At 48.7% G+C, this 16,787-nt stretch overlaps 1 protein-coding gene across 2 annotated transcripts in view; it reads right to left on the minus strand.

The window, feature by feature from the left end:
• The window catches only part of ANO8 (anoctamin 8), a 140,631-nt gene extending 134,741 nt beyond the window's left edge, over positions 1-5,890 (minus strand). For both annotated transcript variants that reach the window (XM_086946831.1, XM_086946830.1), the window contains exon 1: positions 5,785-5,890. In XM_086946831.1, the coding sequence (XP_086802957.1) occupies positions 5,785-5,842 (58 nt within the window). In that variant the 5' untranslated portion in view covers positions 5,843-5,890. The remainder of the gene's footprint in view (positions 1-5,784) is intronic.
• Positions 5,891-16,787: the final 10,897 nt, after the last annotated feature.

Raw genomic sequence — 16,787 nt, forward strand, 5'->3', positions numbered from 1 at the left:
GGGAAAGCTGCTTCTCAAGTAGAAAATCTCTCTGGTGCGCTGCATGGTGCTGTTCCTGCTGATTTTGCCGCTCGGACAAGATCCTGGTGCTAAAAATCAGTGTGTTTTTCTGATTTCCACCCGTTTGCGGAAATCTGAGAAATCTCACTGTTTTCATTTAACTCTGCGAATTACACCCACCCCCATGACACACCTCTTGGTAGACCATACAAATGTTGTCCTTGCCCAATTATGACAGTTCATTCAAATAAACCGACATTCCTGCAGTCGCCCTGGAGAATGGACTGTACCAATCAGGGCACAGGTCGGGGGTACACGCGGGTGGAAGGTGTCCAACCACTATTTTCACAAGGTGAACGCTGTCCACCCTGCCAAGAAGTTGGGCCCCACTGAAAAATAAGCTGAAATTTTCCCGGTGTAATTTCCAAACACCAGGACACTTTCAGCATCGCCTGCACATTTTCTGCTTTCGATCAGCAACAAGGGTGTTCTTATTTCAGACTCCTGCTGGGCCCATAATAAAGGCTCACTTTGAGGGGGCATCGGGCCTCCTTTTGTTAGAGTCTCCTGGCTGTCGGCATTCAGGAGCCTCACACCTGATGCAAATGCAGCAGAGGGGAAACAAAGGTTTGCACTTCACACATACTTGCGAGAGGCAGCTTTACACTTTGTTCAGTGCCTGTTTAGGAGATATGCATGCCCTACAGAATGTGATGTGTTGGTCTTTCCCAGTATTTACACCAAGCAAATTGCATTTTTATAGCGCTTACTTCCCCTGAGGAGGCATTGAAATAATTCAGGTACCACTATTTTTTCCTTGTATAGCTCTAATTATCCCAATGGTGGGTGTTAGCGCTTTACATCAGACGTGCATATTACATATACAATAAATTATATAAGTTTGTAAATGAATGTACAGGATGTGTTACATAAAACTGGGGGATTGCAAGGTGTAGAAGTCACATATCATCTTCCATAGCTCACTGTGCTATTATCCTCGCAATGCGCTCAAACGTACACATGATAGAGCTGCTAAACATATATGTGAGGGCTTTTGATCTGATGTCACTTCCTGTAAAGTCGTGGCTTGTGATGCCACTTCCGGTGATGTCAATTCCTGTGATGCCTTGTGTGATGTCATGTGCCATGATGTCATGCGCCATGATGCCACTAGCTGTGATGTCACACACCGTGATGTCAAGCAACATGATGTCACGCGACGTAATGTCATGCACCATGATGTTACTTGCAAACTGCCTAACTAGGTAAACACCCCCCCCCCCCCCCCCCCCACACACACTTCTTTCTTTAGGACTTGTGCCCTGGTACCAATGTATCAACGTGTAGCGCTAATCTGGCTGGAGGCAACAAAGGCTACACAAGTTGTAAATACAAAAACAAAACACAGATGTACAGCAACATGGGAAGAACTTGTGATCGTCGACTCTGGGGCTGAAGGGGAAACAATTCAGATCTTGAGAAACAAAAAGGAGCAAAGAGATTTGCAAAAGACAAACACGTTTCCCTGCCTTCCTTCCACGGAGCGTGAAGCTCAAAACGAGTGGCATTCTTACAGGAAAAGAAAAGATGCAAAAAAAAGTACAGAAAACCGGTCGGCCCGGTTGCAGCCCCTCTGTTTGTCAGAGGAGGTGTCGGGCTGTTTGAACACGAGGGAGGCTTTGTGAGGGGAAAACAAATCACATTTCTATTCTGCACAGGACGGAGCGCTGGCATCACACGCCCGCAGCCTGCTCGAGGTCTGCATAGCAGCAGCGACAGACCACCGTCGCTCTGCTCTCGTCCTCCGCGACTCGAGGGGACAGGCCTCATTCACCGCCCTTCCAAACACAAGAATCAGAAATAGCAGGGGACAGGCTCTGTCTGCCACAGACACGACTCGACCTTGCGCATTTATGGCCGGGGTCCGGCTGTCTGCAGAGCAGGCCTCCCCTAACCTTGGCTGGGTGCTGTAAGGACAGCGCAGCCCCTGCGCCACGGAGCTGCCTCGAAGCGCGCATCCCCGCTGGTACCCAGGACTGCGCATCCTCTCCTCGAGGCGCGAGCCGGGTCAGGGTGACCCCAAGCTCCGCCTGAAAGTCCCCCACGGCCCCCGGGGAGCTTCTCGGCTGTCTCTCGACGTTACATGTCTCAGAGAAAGCGAGCTGGCTTCTTGCGCCAGAGATGCGCAAACCATCCCTGGAGTGGGCGCATCCTCTCGGGGCCAGGAGGAGACTCCATGCTGCTGAGCGAAAGGCTGCAGGGGCTGGCAGGGAGTCAGTATCACGAGCCCGATATCTCTGCCCCAGAAATCCTGGATTTCAGTCACCCCACCTACCCCCAGACCTGCCATTTCTAGGTGTGAAGTAAAATCGTGTATTACACCTGCGCCGCTCCCTTCTCTGCATACAATCAATAAACACAAGGCTGCCACGTGGCCGCACGTCATCCGTGAAACCTTCAGCCGCTCCAGACTTTCTAGCCAACCACACTGAATTCTGGGACTTGTAGTTTGCTCTTTGCCATTATAAGTGTGGTTTTAAAAATCCCAGCATGCACAGCGCCTGGCTGGAGGTGTGCCACATGCCTACACAGCAGCCATGGGGAGATGCACGCCCGGGGGTTAGAACTGGGCAATTAACTTTACACCGTTGCAAAGGCAAGGCACAACAGCTCGGATTTCAAACACAGGAACACGACGCGCAGGTGCGAGGGGAGAGGTGGGGGGGGGGGGGGGGGGGTAAACTCCTGCACCCCCGAGCTGAGTAGGAACTGTGCTCCTCTGGCGTGCTGTGCAACCGCCCCCCTCACACTAACCAGGGGCCAGTGGGTAAGAGGGACACTACAAGGCCTGACACACCCCAGAAGTACTTACTCAACCAAGGGCTATACCAGGTGGTGGCCAGGGTCAGAGAGCAGGCCCCAGCACCAGAATATAAGTGCCCCTAATTGGCCAATCAGATAGCAAAAAAAGTGCCCGGAGTTCACAAACTGGGGCACTTCTGAACTTGCAGGGTATAGAAGACTGAGTGTGTTTGGGCTTACTGCAGGCAATGCTTGTTTTAATATCTGGGAAACCTAAAGTAATAAAAACTGGACCAACAGAGCATGAAACAGACCCCCAAACAGCCTGCCTCCTTGGACTAACCTCCACCAGACACTCTGCATTAAAAGTCCAGACAAAATGCATAACAGCCCAGACACCCTGCATACCAACCCAGACACCCTGCATTAAAAGTCCAGACAAAATGCATAACAGCCCGGGCGCCCTGCATACCAACCCAGACACCCTGCATTAAAAGTCCATACAAAATGCATAACAGCCCAGACACCCTGCATTAAAAGCCCAGACACCCTGCAATTAAAAGCCCAGACACCCTGCATAACAGCCCAGACACCCTGCATTAAAAGTCCAGACAAAATGCATAACAGCCCAGACACCCTGCATTAAAAGCCCAGACACCCTGCAATTAAAAGCCCAGACACCCTGCATAACAGCCCAGACACCCTGCATTAAAAGTCCAGACAAAATGCATAACAGCCCAGACACCCTGCATTAAAAGTCCAGACAAAATGCATACCAGCCCAGACACCCTGCATAACAGCCCAGACACCCTGCATAACAGCCCAGACATCCTGCATTAAAAGTCCAGACAAAATGCATAACAGCCAGGGCGCCCTGCATCCCAAACCAGACACCCTGCATTAAAAGTCCAGACAAAATGCATAACAGCCCAGACACCCTGCATTAAAAGTCCAGACAAAATGCATTACAGCCCACACACCCTGCGTGAAGAGCCCAGACACCCTGAATAACAGCCCAGACACCCTGCATTAAAAGTCAAGACAAAATGCATAACATCCCAGACACCCTGCATAACAGCCCAGACACCCTGCATAACAGCCCAGGCACCCTGCATTAAAAGTCAAGACAAAATGCATAACATCCCAGACACCCTGCATAACAGCCCAGACACCCTGCATAACAGCCCAGGCACCCTGCATTAAAAGTCAAGACAAAATGCATAACAGCCCAGACACCCTGCGTGAAGAGCCCAGACACCCTGCATAACAGCCCAGACACCCTGCATTAAAAGTCCAGGAAAAATACATACCAGCCCAGACACCCTGCATAACAGCACATACACCCTGTATTAAAAGTCCAGACAAAATGCAAAACAGCCGAGTCACCCTGCATAACAGCCCAGACGCTCTGCATTAACTGGCCAGACAAAATGCATAACAGCACAGACAAAATGCATTAAAAGCCCAGACACCCTGCATAACAGCCCAGGCACCCTGCATAACAGCCCCGACACCCTGCATTAAAAGTCCAGACAAAATGCATACCAGCCCAGACACCCTGCATACCTACCCAGACACCCTGCATTAAAAGTCCAGACAAAATACATACCAGCCCATACACCCTGCATAACAGCCGAGTCACCCTGCATAACAGCCGAGCCACCCAGCATAACAGCCCAGACACCCTGCATTAACAGGCCAGACGCTCTGCATTAACAGGCCAGACGTCCTGCACTGACAACCGCAGGTAACATATCCTGGCGCCCCCGACACCCTGCAAGGGCTGCCCCATCCTCTGCACAGGCCTCCCCCAGACGCCCTGCATTACCAGTGCAGAGTCCCTGCACCGACAACCGCAGATAAAGTATCCTGCCGTGCCGCTTCCAGACTTCTTGTGCGGGCTGCTCATCCCCTGCAAAGGCCTTTCCCAGACACCCTGCGTTAATAGTCCAGACACTCTGCACTGACAAGCAAATAAAACGGCCCGGCGCTTCCAGACACTGCACAGACCCGGCTGGACACCGTGCATAGCCACCCCCTAGACTATGCATGAGACCCAAAGAGGACCCCTCCATACAGTGCCCCCCCCCCCCCCAACAATCACCTTAAATTAATCCCCAAAATACCATGTATCATGTTCGCTCTGGCAGCCAGCGCCGGTACACGGTCCCACTCCGCACTTCTGCATATTTACTTACAATCAATCATAGCGCCTCGATGCGAGCCGCTGCACGGCAGTCTTGTTAGTACGCATGCAACGACCAGCCAATGGTTTCCCCAGCTGAAGGTGGCTGGGCTGAGGCGGTCGTAAACTTCATGTACACACACACATATATAACAATGGTATTTACAGAATGACACGTGGGCGGGGGCAGGGGTCACATTGTGACTAGCACGCGCTTCTGCAGTGCTCCAAACCCTCCCTGATGCCCCGTTGTATAGCGCCTAGCCTATGGCCCCGGATGCCCTGACCCCTGCATTGCCTCAGACTCTACACTGCCTGCCCCTTTGTACCACCCAAGGCCCCCTCAGCATTGCCCCATGGCATACCCCAGACCCTCCTTTATTACCCCATCTGCAGTGCCCTAGAGCCCTGCACACCGCCAGGACCTCACCTGTGCCCATCTGCAATAGACAAGCCCTCCTCCCTGCCCCGTGGTGCTGCCCGGGGGTCCCTGCATCACCCATCCTGCCTGCAGTGCCCCCTCCCATTGCTCTTGCATCCAGTGCCAGGCTCCCAGCACCCCCTGCATTGCCCCATCACCCCTGCATCCTGCCAGCCCCCTCCCCTGCATTGCCCCATCACCCCTGCACCTTGCCAGCCCCCCCCCCCTGCATTGCCCCATCACCCCTGCATCCTGCCAGCCCCCTCCCGTTGCATTGCCCTCACCTGGCATTGGCCCCCTCATCTGGTACCCCGGCCCCATCCCTGCCCTCCAGTGCCCCCTCTCTCATCTGCCCCCTCCTGCCCCTGTCACTCACCCAGCACCCCGGCCTCCGGCTCCCCCCGGGGGTCCCCGGGCTCGGCTCTCCCGGGCATGCTGCGGCTCTCTCCCGTGCTCCGGCCGGGGGGACGCGCCGCTCCGCCCTGTGCAGCTCCGGAGAGGAGGGACAAAGGCAGGGCGCGGGGCGGGCGGGCGCCGCACACACACTATCGCGCCCGCTGACAGCGGCGGCTCTGTGGATCCTGGGCGCGCGCGGACCCGAGGCGGGCGCGGGAGGGAGAGATACGGAAACAGCGCGCGGGCGGGCCTAAAAACCTCACAATGTCCGCGCAAACAACAAGGATCCTGCGGTTCACTCCCACTATCGCCGTAACCCAGTCACCGGCCGGGAGAAAACAAACCCACAGCATTGGCTCCCTGGATCACCGCCACTGTCTCCTCAAAGTGTTAAATGGGAGGGATGGTTTTATGACAGGGACTGCGGATTACTGGCAGTAAAACCCAATTACCATGTTTTAATGTGCTGGACATGTAATCTGCCTTGTACAGCTAAATTAAGGTGACCACCTCATGTCATTATGGACACTCTCCAGTCCTTTGCATTTGTGTGACAACCTAATGCATTCTGGGTTTTGTAGTCTTGGCTTCTTTACATTGACCCAATTAGAATACTATACTTGTAAACAATTGTATGTAGCTGAAAAGTCCAGCACACTATGTGGGGCTTCACACTGAGCATGAAGTGCCACATTGTGGTGCATGCTTTGATTGACTCCAATACAGCCCCACCTTCTCATGGGAGGGACAGAGAAGTAACGTATATTTAAATGTAAATCCGTATTTACAGTCACATGTGATATATATTTTATTAATTTCAGTTCAGATGAATTTTTGCAGGGCAGCAATTGTAAGGAGTGTAGGTTGGGGGCGGGGGGGTGAGATGGGTTAGGTTGTGAAACGCCCCTCAAACTAATTGCATTATTGTCTTGGTGGTTTGATCTGGGGGCTCTCAGTCAGGTCTTCTGTCTCTGTGTCAGATTTTCTGGCAAGATTACAACACAATACAGTGACCTTTGAATGTAAAATGTAAATGTAGTATACTTGTAAAGCGCACAGCTGCCCCAGCAACGGGGCGTCCCGGCGCTGTATAACGCTGTGGAACCCTTCCTGGCTCTCCCTGTGAGATGCCCCTCCTGGGCACCCCCAAGGTGAAGCCAGGCATCCCAGTGTTGTGGGGGCCGTTGTGGAGATTAAGCAAGCTATTGCCCAGAGTTGCAGCGTGGGACCCATGATTAGAGTAGGCGCCAAGGCGAGAATTATCAGGTCCGTGGACATTGAGTCCAAGACCCTGCCGCATCGGGAATTGAACCCTGGTCCCGACCAGACCTCTGCCTCAGGGTCTGCCGCTCTAACCAGTGAGCCACACTTCTCCACTGAGTAAGGTAAGGCAGGAGAGAGAGACACATACAGAGCTATAGTTCTGGTGGCTGAGTTTCCAAATCTGAAACTGGATGATAACCTGTAATCCACAGCAGCCTCCCTGCCTCTTTGAATTGTGTGATCCTAGGCAAACATGTTATTTCACAGAGTCTCCTTAGTCCTTATTATTACACAGGAGAGCACTATCAAATCCTGGAGGTCAGGATGTGCACGGTACAAGCACCGCGTGTGTTTGATATAATGGTCTATAATGTTGCTTCATCTGTAATGGGCATCTAGCCCATGTTTGGGGTTTAGAAGACTATTGACCTGTTTCTTAGTTCACTAATGGCATTGTTGTTGGGGGGTGAGCCATTTATGAGTGCATGGTTAAAACCATCACTTTTAATAAACGCCTGCCTACACAGTGATATCATGTGATGTACTAAGGTGAAACGCTTGCTAATGCATGTTAAACAAATACACTTTTTTTAATTTTATAGAGACTGGATCATATTTTTGCATTTTGTTTGTTGTAGGATATATTTATGCCAAATGTTTTCATTGCTTGTGTCACACATGGATTCTTAGAGCGAAGCCAGACCAATGGCTGGGCTCTGGCTCGGCTCCGCCTGTTTATTTGCTGATGAACCCCTCTGTAATTGCAGTTCAGGCTTAGTACATGGGGCCGTCAGTCACTTGATAAAAATGATTTGTAGAAGGAGAGGGTGTAAACATTGAGCCCTGCCCACATGCACCGATTTGACAGCCATCAAGACTTCTTGTAGCAGAGACAAAGAAAATGATGTGCAATGAAAACACATTTGAAGTTAGTGATCCCAGGGCAGGAACTTCAGGCTGTCGTGTTGTAGGGCAAAACTACCAGTGGGTAGGACCGGTGGGGCCATAGCTTCAGGGGTTGTTTGGGGCATTCTTGGCTTGGTAGTTGGGTCTGTGAGTCTGCCATGTATCTGTCAATTTTTCTCCTCCTTCTCATTTCACTAAGACCTTTTAAATTGTTCATTTTTGGAGCGAACACTTAAATATATATATATATATATAGTGACTGGAATTACAAAAACATAGTAAATCTGCAGCCACATAAGTACTCCTTGAATGGGTGCAAAATGACTACTTTTGAAATTCACAAACATTTGAAATCTTGCACCAGTCTCATGTTTCCAGGCAAAGTACTGTCAATTGAGCACCCAAAGGTGATGGGAAGGAACGCTTGCAAATAGTGTAACCAGCGGCAATTGCTCAGGGTAGCATTCCAATCCATCGTTTTTCACTTGCAGTGCCACACTAGACAGAGGCCTACCTAATGCAAACTAGTACTTTCCCTGCTCATTATGGAAACAGCACACCCCAAACCTTGGTCATCTCACACCTCCACAATGCAAACCACTGCTTTTTTAATTGGGAAATTTGAGGTTCACATCCCCCAACTATGGCAGCCAACATGGCTTGCGTGTGGCAGGTAAGGGCAAGCGAGGGGGGGAAACGGTGCACAACGGAAAATTAAAAAAATTAACACTTACTTTCCCGCGCCAGGTCCCGCGTCTCTGCTCCTGCTCTCCTCGTCAGACTGAGGCACAGGAAGCACAGCCAGGCTCCCCTGGCCAATCACAATGTTGCACTGCAGCGTTGTGATTGGTCTGAGCGTCCTGGTTCGATGCTCAGCCAGGGAATGGGGGCCTGGGCATGTTCTCCAAGAAGGCTGTCATGCTGAGAGGTAAAGGAAAATACACCTTCCCATGAACTGAGCACCTGGGTCAAGCTAGAGACCACAGCACCACACAGTTAGCACAGATACAAGGCTGCCTTCTCATAACCGCACAGCACTGCTGCTGGTACCTTCACATCATGGCAGAGATGTAACATTTACTTGTCGAGATGGGCAGCTGTTTTCCACATTCAGGTGGAGCAAGGTGTCTTATAAAGTGATCACCAATTCTGGCACACTTAAATCTTAAAGCCTTGAGTAAGAAGCCTGAGTCAGATCTAAGCCCTTTGCCTTAATTATGCCTTGTAAGTTTGTGCTTATGGCACAAGTGGTGTTGATTATAGTACATTTTGTGCATCAGACTTTTTAATGTGTCATGCTCCAATTGTGGGATGAATCCTGGGCACAAAGAAATATCACAGAGTGTTTGAAAGATATCCAGTAATGTTAGAGGGGAAGTTTTCTCTACTTACCAAACCAAAGGGGAAACAGCGTTTACAACGCTGTCATTGCATCGACCTACCATGACAATGCGGTCGTTACAACGACCGTGTTGTTAGTACGCAATGCAATTACATCAGAAGTAATTACAATGACTTGCACTAGGGGGCGCTCAGGTATTGGAAATACATTTCAACACCTTCCCTTCTATTTCGCAAACTGGAGTAGGAATAGTAACTAATACTATTCCTAAGTCCAGCGTGCCCTGTAGTGCAAGTCATTGTAATGACTTGCGGTGTAAATGCATCGCATACTAACAATGCAGTTGTTGTAATGATCGCGTTGTAATAGTACGCAATGTTACAGCATGCGTTGTAACATGCTATATTATTTCAAAGGTTGAGGTGTCACTGATGGGTAACAGAACTAGAGGTGGGCAATATATTCTGCTACACCGCTAGTGTTGATGGAGTTTGTGGCACTCCACGTTAAGCTTGTAACATGGAGTTCCAGCCAAATCCCCCACCCGCCACGTGGCAGAGTATTTTGTCGCACGGTTCTCGGAAACGGTAAGTTGGCGAGCTAGATTTGGTGTCCCCTAGTATGATTTCTCCAATGAAGGCAGTCACAGGAGGTCGCGATAGTTCGCGGTCAAAAAGCTACAGCTCGAGTTGAAAATCGACTTGTACTGCAGCAAAATCAACTCAAGAAGATGTGCCCTCTGGCATGCCACGTGGTGCCATTACGCAGACTTTTCAGTGCAGAAAGAGCTACTGGTGCAAAATCACAGTGCAGGCAGCGTGACGTGCCTGTTTCCACCCGTTTGTGGAATTCAGCGAATTCTCGCAGATGTATTTTGTAACTTCGCTGAGTTAAACTCTGTGAGTTTCGCCCAGGCCTAAACAGATCCAACAACCTTATCTTTTGTGCAACATCAGTGGCTGGCCAACAGACCCATTGGCTAGCCTGGGTCCTCAAAGTACAACATATGACGACACTGGGAACAGCTGTGTGATGGTGGTTAAACAACATCTCAATTCTACTTAGAAAGTAACTCTTCATTACTGAGGTTCCCAAAAAGAAGCTCATGACAGTTCATTTTGATAATCCGAAGCAGGTTGAGAGGAACCACCTTGAACGTGTTGTAGGGTTCAGCATTCTGGAAGAACTTTTACCGGCCCCCAGAACTCAACTGACCCACGTTCTGTTTAAGAAAGCCTTCAATATCTGTTTTTTTCCAGCACCTTTCCACTTTTTGAGTGAAAACAGAGTATCTGCACTTGTCCTCCACCACATTCCTCGCAGGTGCCACCACGGCGACATTTCTGAACCTACCCAAAGACTACCCATGTTTGTATGACCCCAATCAAGGAGGTATTGGGACCAATCGCTGAACAGACACCACCTGCAAACCGTCTGTGTATTCCCTGCTGTAGTGGGTTCGTTGAGTATACCACCAGTGTTGACACATTTTAAAACTTTTCTGAGAAGTGTTCTTAAGTGACTTGAAGATATATAATACAGCTGAATAAAATGATATATAGCTTTAAAGGTCACCGAGGGTATAGTATGGAGCAGCGGGAAGGCCCTTCTCCTGTCTGTAGCCTAGAATTCCCTGCATACAACCAGGAAGTAAATTCGTTTTCATTGAGACCGAGTAGAGTTGAAGCTAAATGAGAAAGGCCTAACCATGAAGGGCATATTTATCAAGGGTTTGCGTTGCATTTGCACCACGCAACGATGTGCGACACAAACCCTAAAATGTGATCTATCAAGCCGCGCAAGGCCATTTGTGTGTCTTGATAAATCAGTAGTAATGAAACGAAGGGCAAAAAGCTGAGTTGCGTTACTCTGTCCTGGGAAGGTGTTCCCTGGGCAATGCGTGGGTGTTCCCATTGTACTTCAGCACTGGGGAAAGGGCAGGAAAGCGCTGTATTGTAATAAATATGACACATTCCTTATCTTTCCCTGTGACCCAGCACAGCAAGGTGACTTGCTGTGTTACTTTCTCTTAAATATGCCCCGAAGTGTGCGATTATTTTATAATCGACAACAGCGTATGGTTGGGATTCTGTTTCGAATGCGTGAATGAAGGCGAGGGCCTCACCTCTGTAGTCAGGGCGTTAAAGCAGGACCTGGTCATTAATGACTCGTTTGACTTCACCTCCTGTGAACACACGAAGTCACCATGAAATGCTTGAATAAACACATCGTCGTTCCAAGGGATCTGTGTGTGACCCTTAAACTATGTTTGAAGCACCACTCTCAGGAATTGTATGTTTTACCACGACCCCTCCAGTTCATGTGCTTGCATCCCACAGGCAGCACGTGATGTGGGGGCAGGAAATGTGACATTGTGATGTCTCATTGGACAATAATCACAGTGTTAAGGCACAGTGGCAAGAGTTTCAATGCACAGAACAAAGGTTACATTGTAGAGTGTCAGAGAACAGTGGCTACATTGTAGCCAAGTATAGAACTGCTGCTACATGCATAGTGTGTTAAAGAACAATTTCACACTGTATCACAGGGTAAAAAAACAGATTGTAGTGCTTTAGGGATTTCTGCTCAGCAAGTCAACAGTTCCATATAATACAGTAATAAATAAAGTATAACCCCGCTTTGTTTCCCTTGATAAGTCTCTAGGCATTGCGACAGGTCAGTTGTTTACAGCCCTTCTTTGCAAGCATAGTACAGTTTAACAGCTGAAAGCACCAAGCAAATGAGAAATAAAGTGAGAAATCAGGTTCCCGTTCTCCAATCTCTGTATACACTTTGAAAAATATCGTCAGAACGGGCAGTGTCAATCCGATTATAATAGGGCCACTAACTGTGCGGTGTCGCGGATGCAAATTGGGCACTCGATAAATACTTATTTTGCAGGTTTCAGTATTCAGCAGGGGTGTGTCTCCCATGTCCCACTATGTATACCTTGGAAAGAGGTTTACGTGGCAACAGCACGTGTTATTCCCCATTCCAAGGAGCAAAAATAGTGCATGTAAGCTATGTGTCCACCTAATTTGTGATTGGTTATTAGCACGTCAATCAGAAAAGGTTTTTTTTTGCCTTTTACATCGGTTTGGTGAGTGTATGGTGTACCACCATTATTTTGAGGTATAAACACCCCAGATAAGCACTTCTATACTCCCTGTGATCCCAGGCTGAGTATTAATACTCGCCGTTTGTATCCACCATCAACGTCAGGTGGTAGTTCCTTCTCGGTTCTTGCATCAGCATCCAGGAATGAATTGCTTTTATGCTTAAAGACACTACTGACCATCATGCTTTGAGAAAAACTACAAAAAATTCAGATGTGCATCACGTAGGAAGCTGGCTCTGTATATGATATTGCTACTAGTGGAGAAGTGTGGCTCACTGGTTAGAGGAGGCAGACCTGGAAGCAGAGGTCAGCCAGGGACCAGGGTTCAATTCCCGGCTCGGCGGGGTCTTGAGTCCTAAAATGTCCATGGACTCGACAATTCTCGCTCCGGTGCCTACTCGATTCACGGGTTCACAATCTGCGACTCTGGGCAATAGCTTGCTTAATCTCCACAACGGCCCCTCGCGGCGGGATGCCTGGCTTTCACCTTGCGGATACCCTGCCGGGGTTATCTCACAGGGGAATACCAGGACGGGTTCCCTAAGCAAGCGCTTAGAAACCGCTCGGTGATTTGCGCTATATACATTCCTGTACATTTACATTTACTAGGTGGTTATACTGTGCACAGAGTCCAGGGGTTCCCCCACAAGTGTACAGGGCTCATTGTAAAACCCAAAGTGCTCTATTAGTAGTAGTGTGGGCGAGCAGCCTGAGGCCTAAGACAGAGGGAGAGGAAGACATTTATTGCACAACATTGACCAATAATGGACACTCGACTCAAAAAAGAGATCCTCACCAACTTGAGAAAAATAAGCTTTCTTTGTTCTTTGTTTTTGGACCAGAATCTTTGCAATAAGGTAAGAACATTTTTAAATAGAAATACTTTTCACTTTCAAAAGTCGGCACATCAAACAATTTTTGAGCAGTTAAATGTTATTCTATGGATGAAAAAAATGATGTGGTTATATAGGTAAATTTCACACTTACAGTTCCAGTCTTTGGGAGCAAAGGTAAGCAGGGGTCAGGTGAGTACCAAAACTGCACCATCAGCGGCACAGGAGCAGCTGGGTGCAGAGGTCAAAATCGGAGTTTGTTCCATTGCGTTTCAATGGAGACTGGGTGTGCTCAAAGCCACTCTGCTTGCAGGTAAGTACATTGGTTGCAGGAGGCAAGCTTTAGGGGCTAAGTTAAGCACGCAAAGAAGCACCAGATATACACCAACGGTGGCACAAGGCCATGGTGCAGGGTGCAATTTCAGCATCGGGTGCCCATTGCTGTTTAATGAGGAATCTGCTTTCGGCAAACAGGCTGCAGGCATCGTACCAGAGGTTGCAGTAGGGAGACCAATGACAGGAGAGGTAAGTAGAGCTGTAGGTGGTCATAGGGGGGAAACAGCCATCACAGCGCAACGTTAACAACGCACTACCATCACAACAAAACTTTTGCAACGCAACATCTATTACAACGCATGCCATTACATCCCAGATGCTATTACAACGCATGCCATTACAACGTAGGTATGGGTAAGTATTTGAATTCATTAATATTAATTTTATTTTATTTTATTTTAATTAATTAAATTATTATTTTAATTACTGATAATAAAAAAAATTAATATCAATTATTTTAATTTAGTAATATCCAACACTTACCCTTCTATTACACCCCCCTGGAGTTACAATAGTAATTTTAACCCCTACACTATCCAACACTTACCCTACTATTACACCCCCCAGGAGTTAGAATAGAAAATAAAAATATATCAAATAAAATTAATAATTTAAATTAATAAAAAAAAAAAATATTGTATTAAAATTAAATTAATATTACTAACATTAAATACTTACACATACTTACGTTGTAATGGTATGCGTTGTAATAGCATCTGGGATGTAATGGCATGGGTTGTAAAAGCATGGATTGTAATGGATGTTGCGTTGTAAAAGTTGCGTTGTGATGTCATACATTTTCGTAGGGGCGCCATGAATTCAGCTCACTAAGGCACAGGGCTTTGGGTGCTGGGGTGCCTTCATACATTGGAATCTTCTTGCCGGTTGCGGTCAGGGGGAGCCTCTGGTTTCAGGCTTTAGGCATCATCAGGGGTCCAGGAGGGGTCAGCCAATGCTTGTCTTGAGGTCAGGGTGGCTGGGGAAACTTCACTGGACAGGTGAGCCACTCAGACTCGGGCCATGGCATCAAGTGTAGAGTGGGCAGTAGACACGGTTCCAGCCGGATCCAGAGTCCTTGGAGTAGGTTTCTTCTGGGCAGTTCAGCTGTCCTGAGGAGATCTGTCTTTGTTGAAGAGTAGGCAATTTTCCTCAGATTTCTGGAAGTCGCTGGCCACAGGACAGGCTTTGTTGACTTTCCAGCGTCTTTAAAGCTGGATTCAGGCCGGTAGCGTTGGGGCCAAGTCTTTATTCATCTTCAGGCTTTGCCAGTGGCATAACAAAATTTGAGGGAGCCCCCCTGCAAGGTGCAGGGAGGGCCCCCCACTCAGGATTTTATCAGGAGCTCTCGGATGAGAGTACTGTGCTGAGGGGGCCCCCTGAAGCTCAGGAGCTCCCCACACCGCGGGAGCTGCAGGGGCCTGTGTTACGCCACTGGGCTTTGCTGCACGGCGTCTTCTCCATCCTTCTTCTTGGTAGGTAGCAAGAATCTTATTTCTAGGTCTGGGGGAGCCACGTAAATACTAAATATAGCGGGCGTTCTAGGGAAGTAGCAGGTAGGGCCAATGGGCACCTTACCTGGGGTGACTACACCCACTATTATGCCACCCTTCTGTGGGAGCGGCATAGACCTAGCCCCGACTGGAAGAGTGCCCCCATCTTCAAGATGGAGGGGACTGAAAATTGTGCTCAACTTTGCCTCCTCCATCTGAGGGGTGGAGTTGGCAAAGATGGGCAAACCATCTAGCCTTTCTAAGTTTCACACCGGTATGCCTGCCCAAAGTGGGGATGTAAAGCAGGGCCTGCCATCTGCTGCTAGCTGCCAGGCTGGAGGTGGCATTACAAAGGTGGCAGGCCCTTGAAGCTTCCCACTCGAGCACTGGCCCATCCTGGGGGAGGAGGTGTGACGCCTCTACCCAGGATGTGCATTGTTTCTGGTTTCAGAGAGCAGCGGCTCTCTACCCAAGGGTCTAGACACAAGTCCTGGTGGTGGCAGGCTGCTTAAAGCCAGTCATTGCCCACACCAGGGTCAGTAGGTTTTCAGGGGGCACCTCTGAGGGGCCCTCTGGGTACATGTTTCAATAAATCAACACTGGAATCAATCTGGGTTTATTGTGAGGTGTAGTTGGGTACAACACTCTCCTGCATTCAGAGAAGCCATCATGGTGCTGGGGAACTCGAGTTATCGAGTTCCCAGACCATGTATTCTCTATGAATATGTCTCTTTACATCGCAAGCAAATACCACGCGATAGGTTACAACACGGATGTTACATCGTCCTTGTTGTTACCACGCATGGCTTTATATCGCAAGTCGTTTCTACGACTTGCACTAGATAGCACGCTGGACTTAGGAACGGTATAAATTACTTTTCCTACTCCAGTTAGCGCAACAGCAAGGAATGTGTTGGATTTAAAACCCAACACATTTCCTGGTGTTTCTCGCCATCTAGCGCAAGTCGTTGAAATGACTTGTGATGTAATGCCATGCGTGGCAGCAACGCGGACGATTAAATGTCCGCATTGTAACCTACCCCCATGGTATTATCCGCATTGAAATCACTGTTTCCCATTCTCTATGGCTTCACTGGCACTTGCAATATTAAGGAATAGACCACAATATTGAAGGGTCATATCTGCTCATGCAGATGTGCCCACATCTGGTATATAGTGCACCCTACCTTAGGGCTGATAAGGCCTGCTCGAGGGGTGCCTTACCTATATCTTGGGTAGTGCTAGCTGGCATGGCACACAGGTACTGTGCCATGTCGACTTTGTCATTTTGTCAGCAGCAGGCCATGCATGCTGCAGTGGCAGTCTGCAGGCTTAGGTCAGGGGTCCGTAGGGGACCCTCTTCAGTTCCAATGCCCTAGGTACCCATGTTCCTTACAGTGAGCCTGAAGGGCCAATTTGGAAGTTGTTTTCAGGGAAAAAGCACTGGTACAGCGGACTGGTGGCAGGGACTTTGTGCACCGCAATCGAAACCACATCAGTACCAGGCAAAGAGTGGGTGCTAACCATGACAAAAGAGGCAATTTCTCACACATCCCCAGTTACTTTTATTGTAACAATAGTAAGCCTGGATGACATTTTCATTACGCTGGTGAAATCTTATGTAATTTCAGTAATTTTGTGTTGTACTCAGTATGTGTAATTACATTATGCTGGTATGCTTCGGTATGTAATGAG

The sequence above is a fragment of the Lissotriton vulgaris genome, chromosome 12, assembly GCF_964263255.1.
Source record: "Lissotriton vulgaris chromosome 12, aLisVul1.2, whole genome shotgun sequence".
NCBI classification, from domain to species: Eukaryota; Metazoa; Chordata; class Amphibia; order Caudata; family Salamandridae; genus Lissotriton; species Lissotriton vulgaris.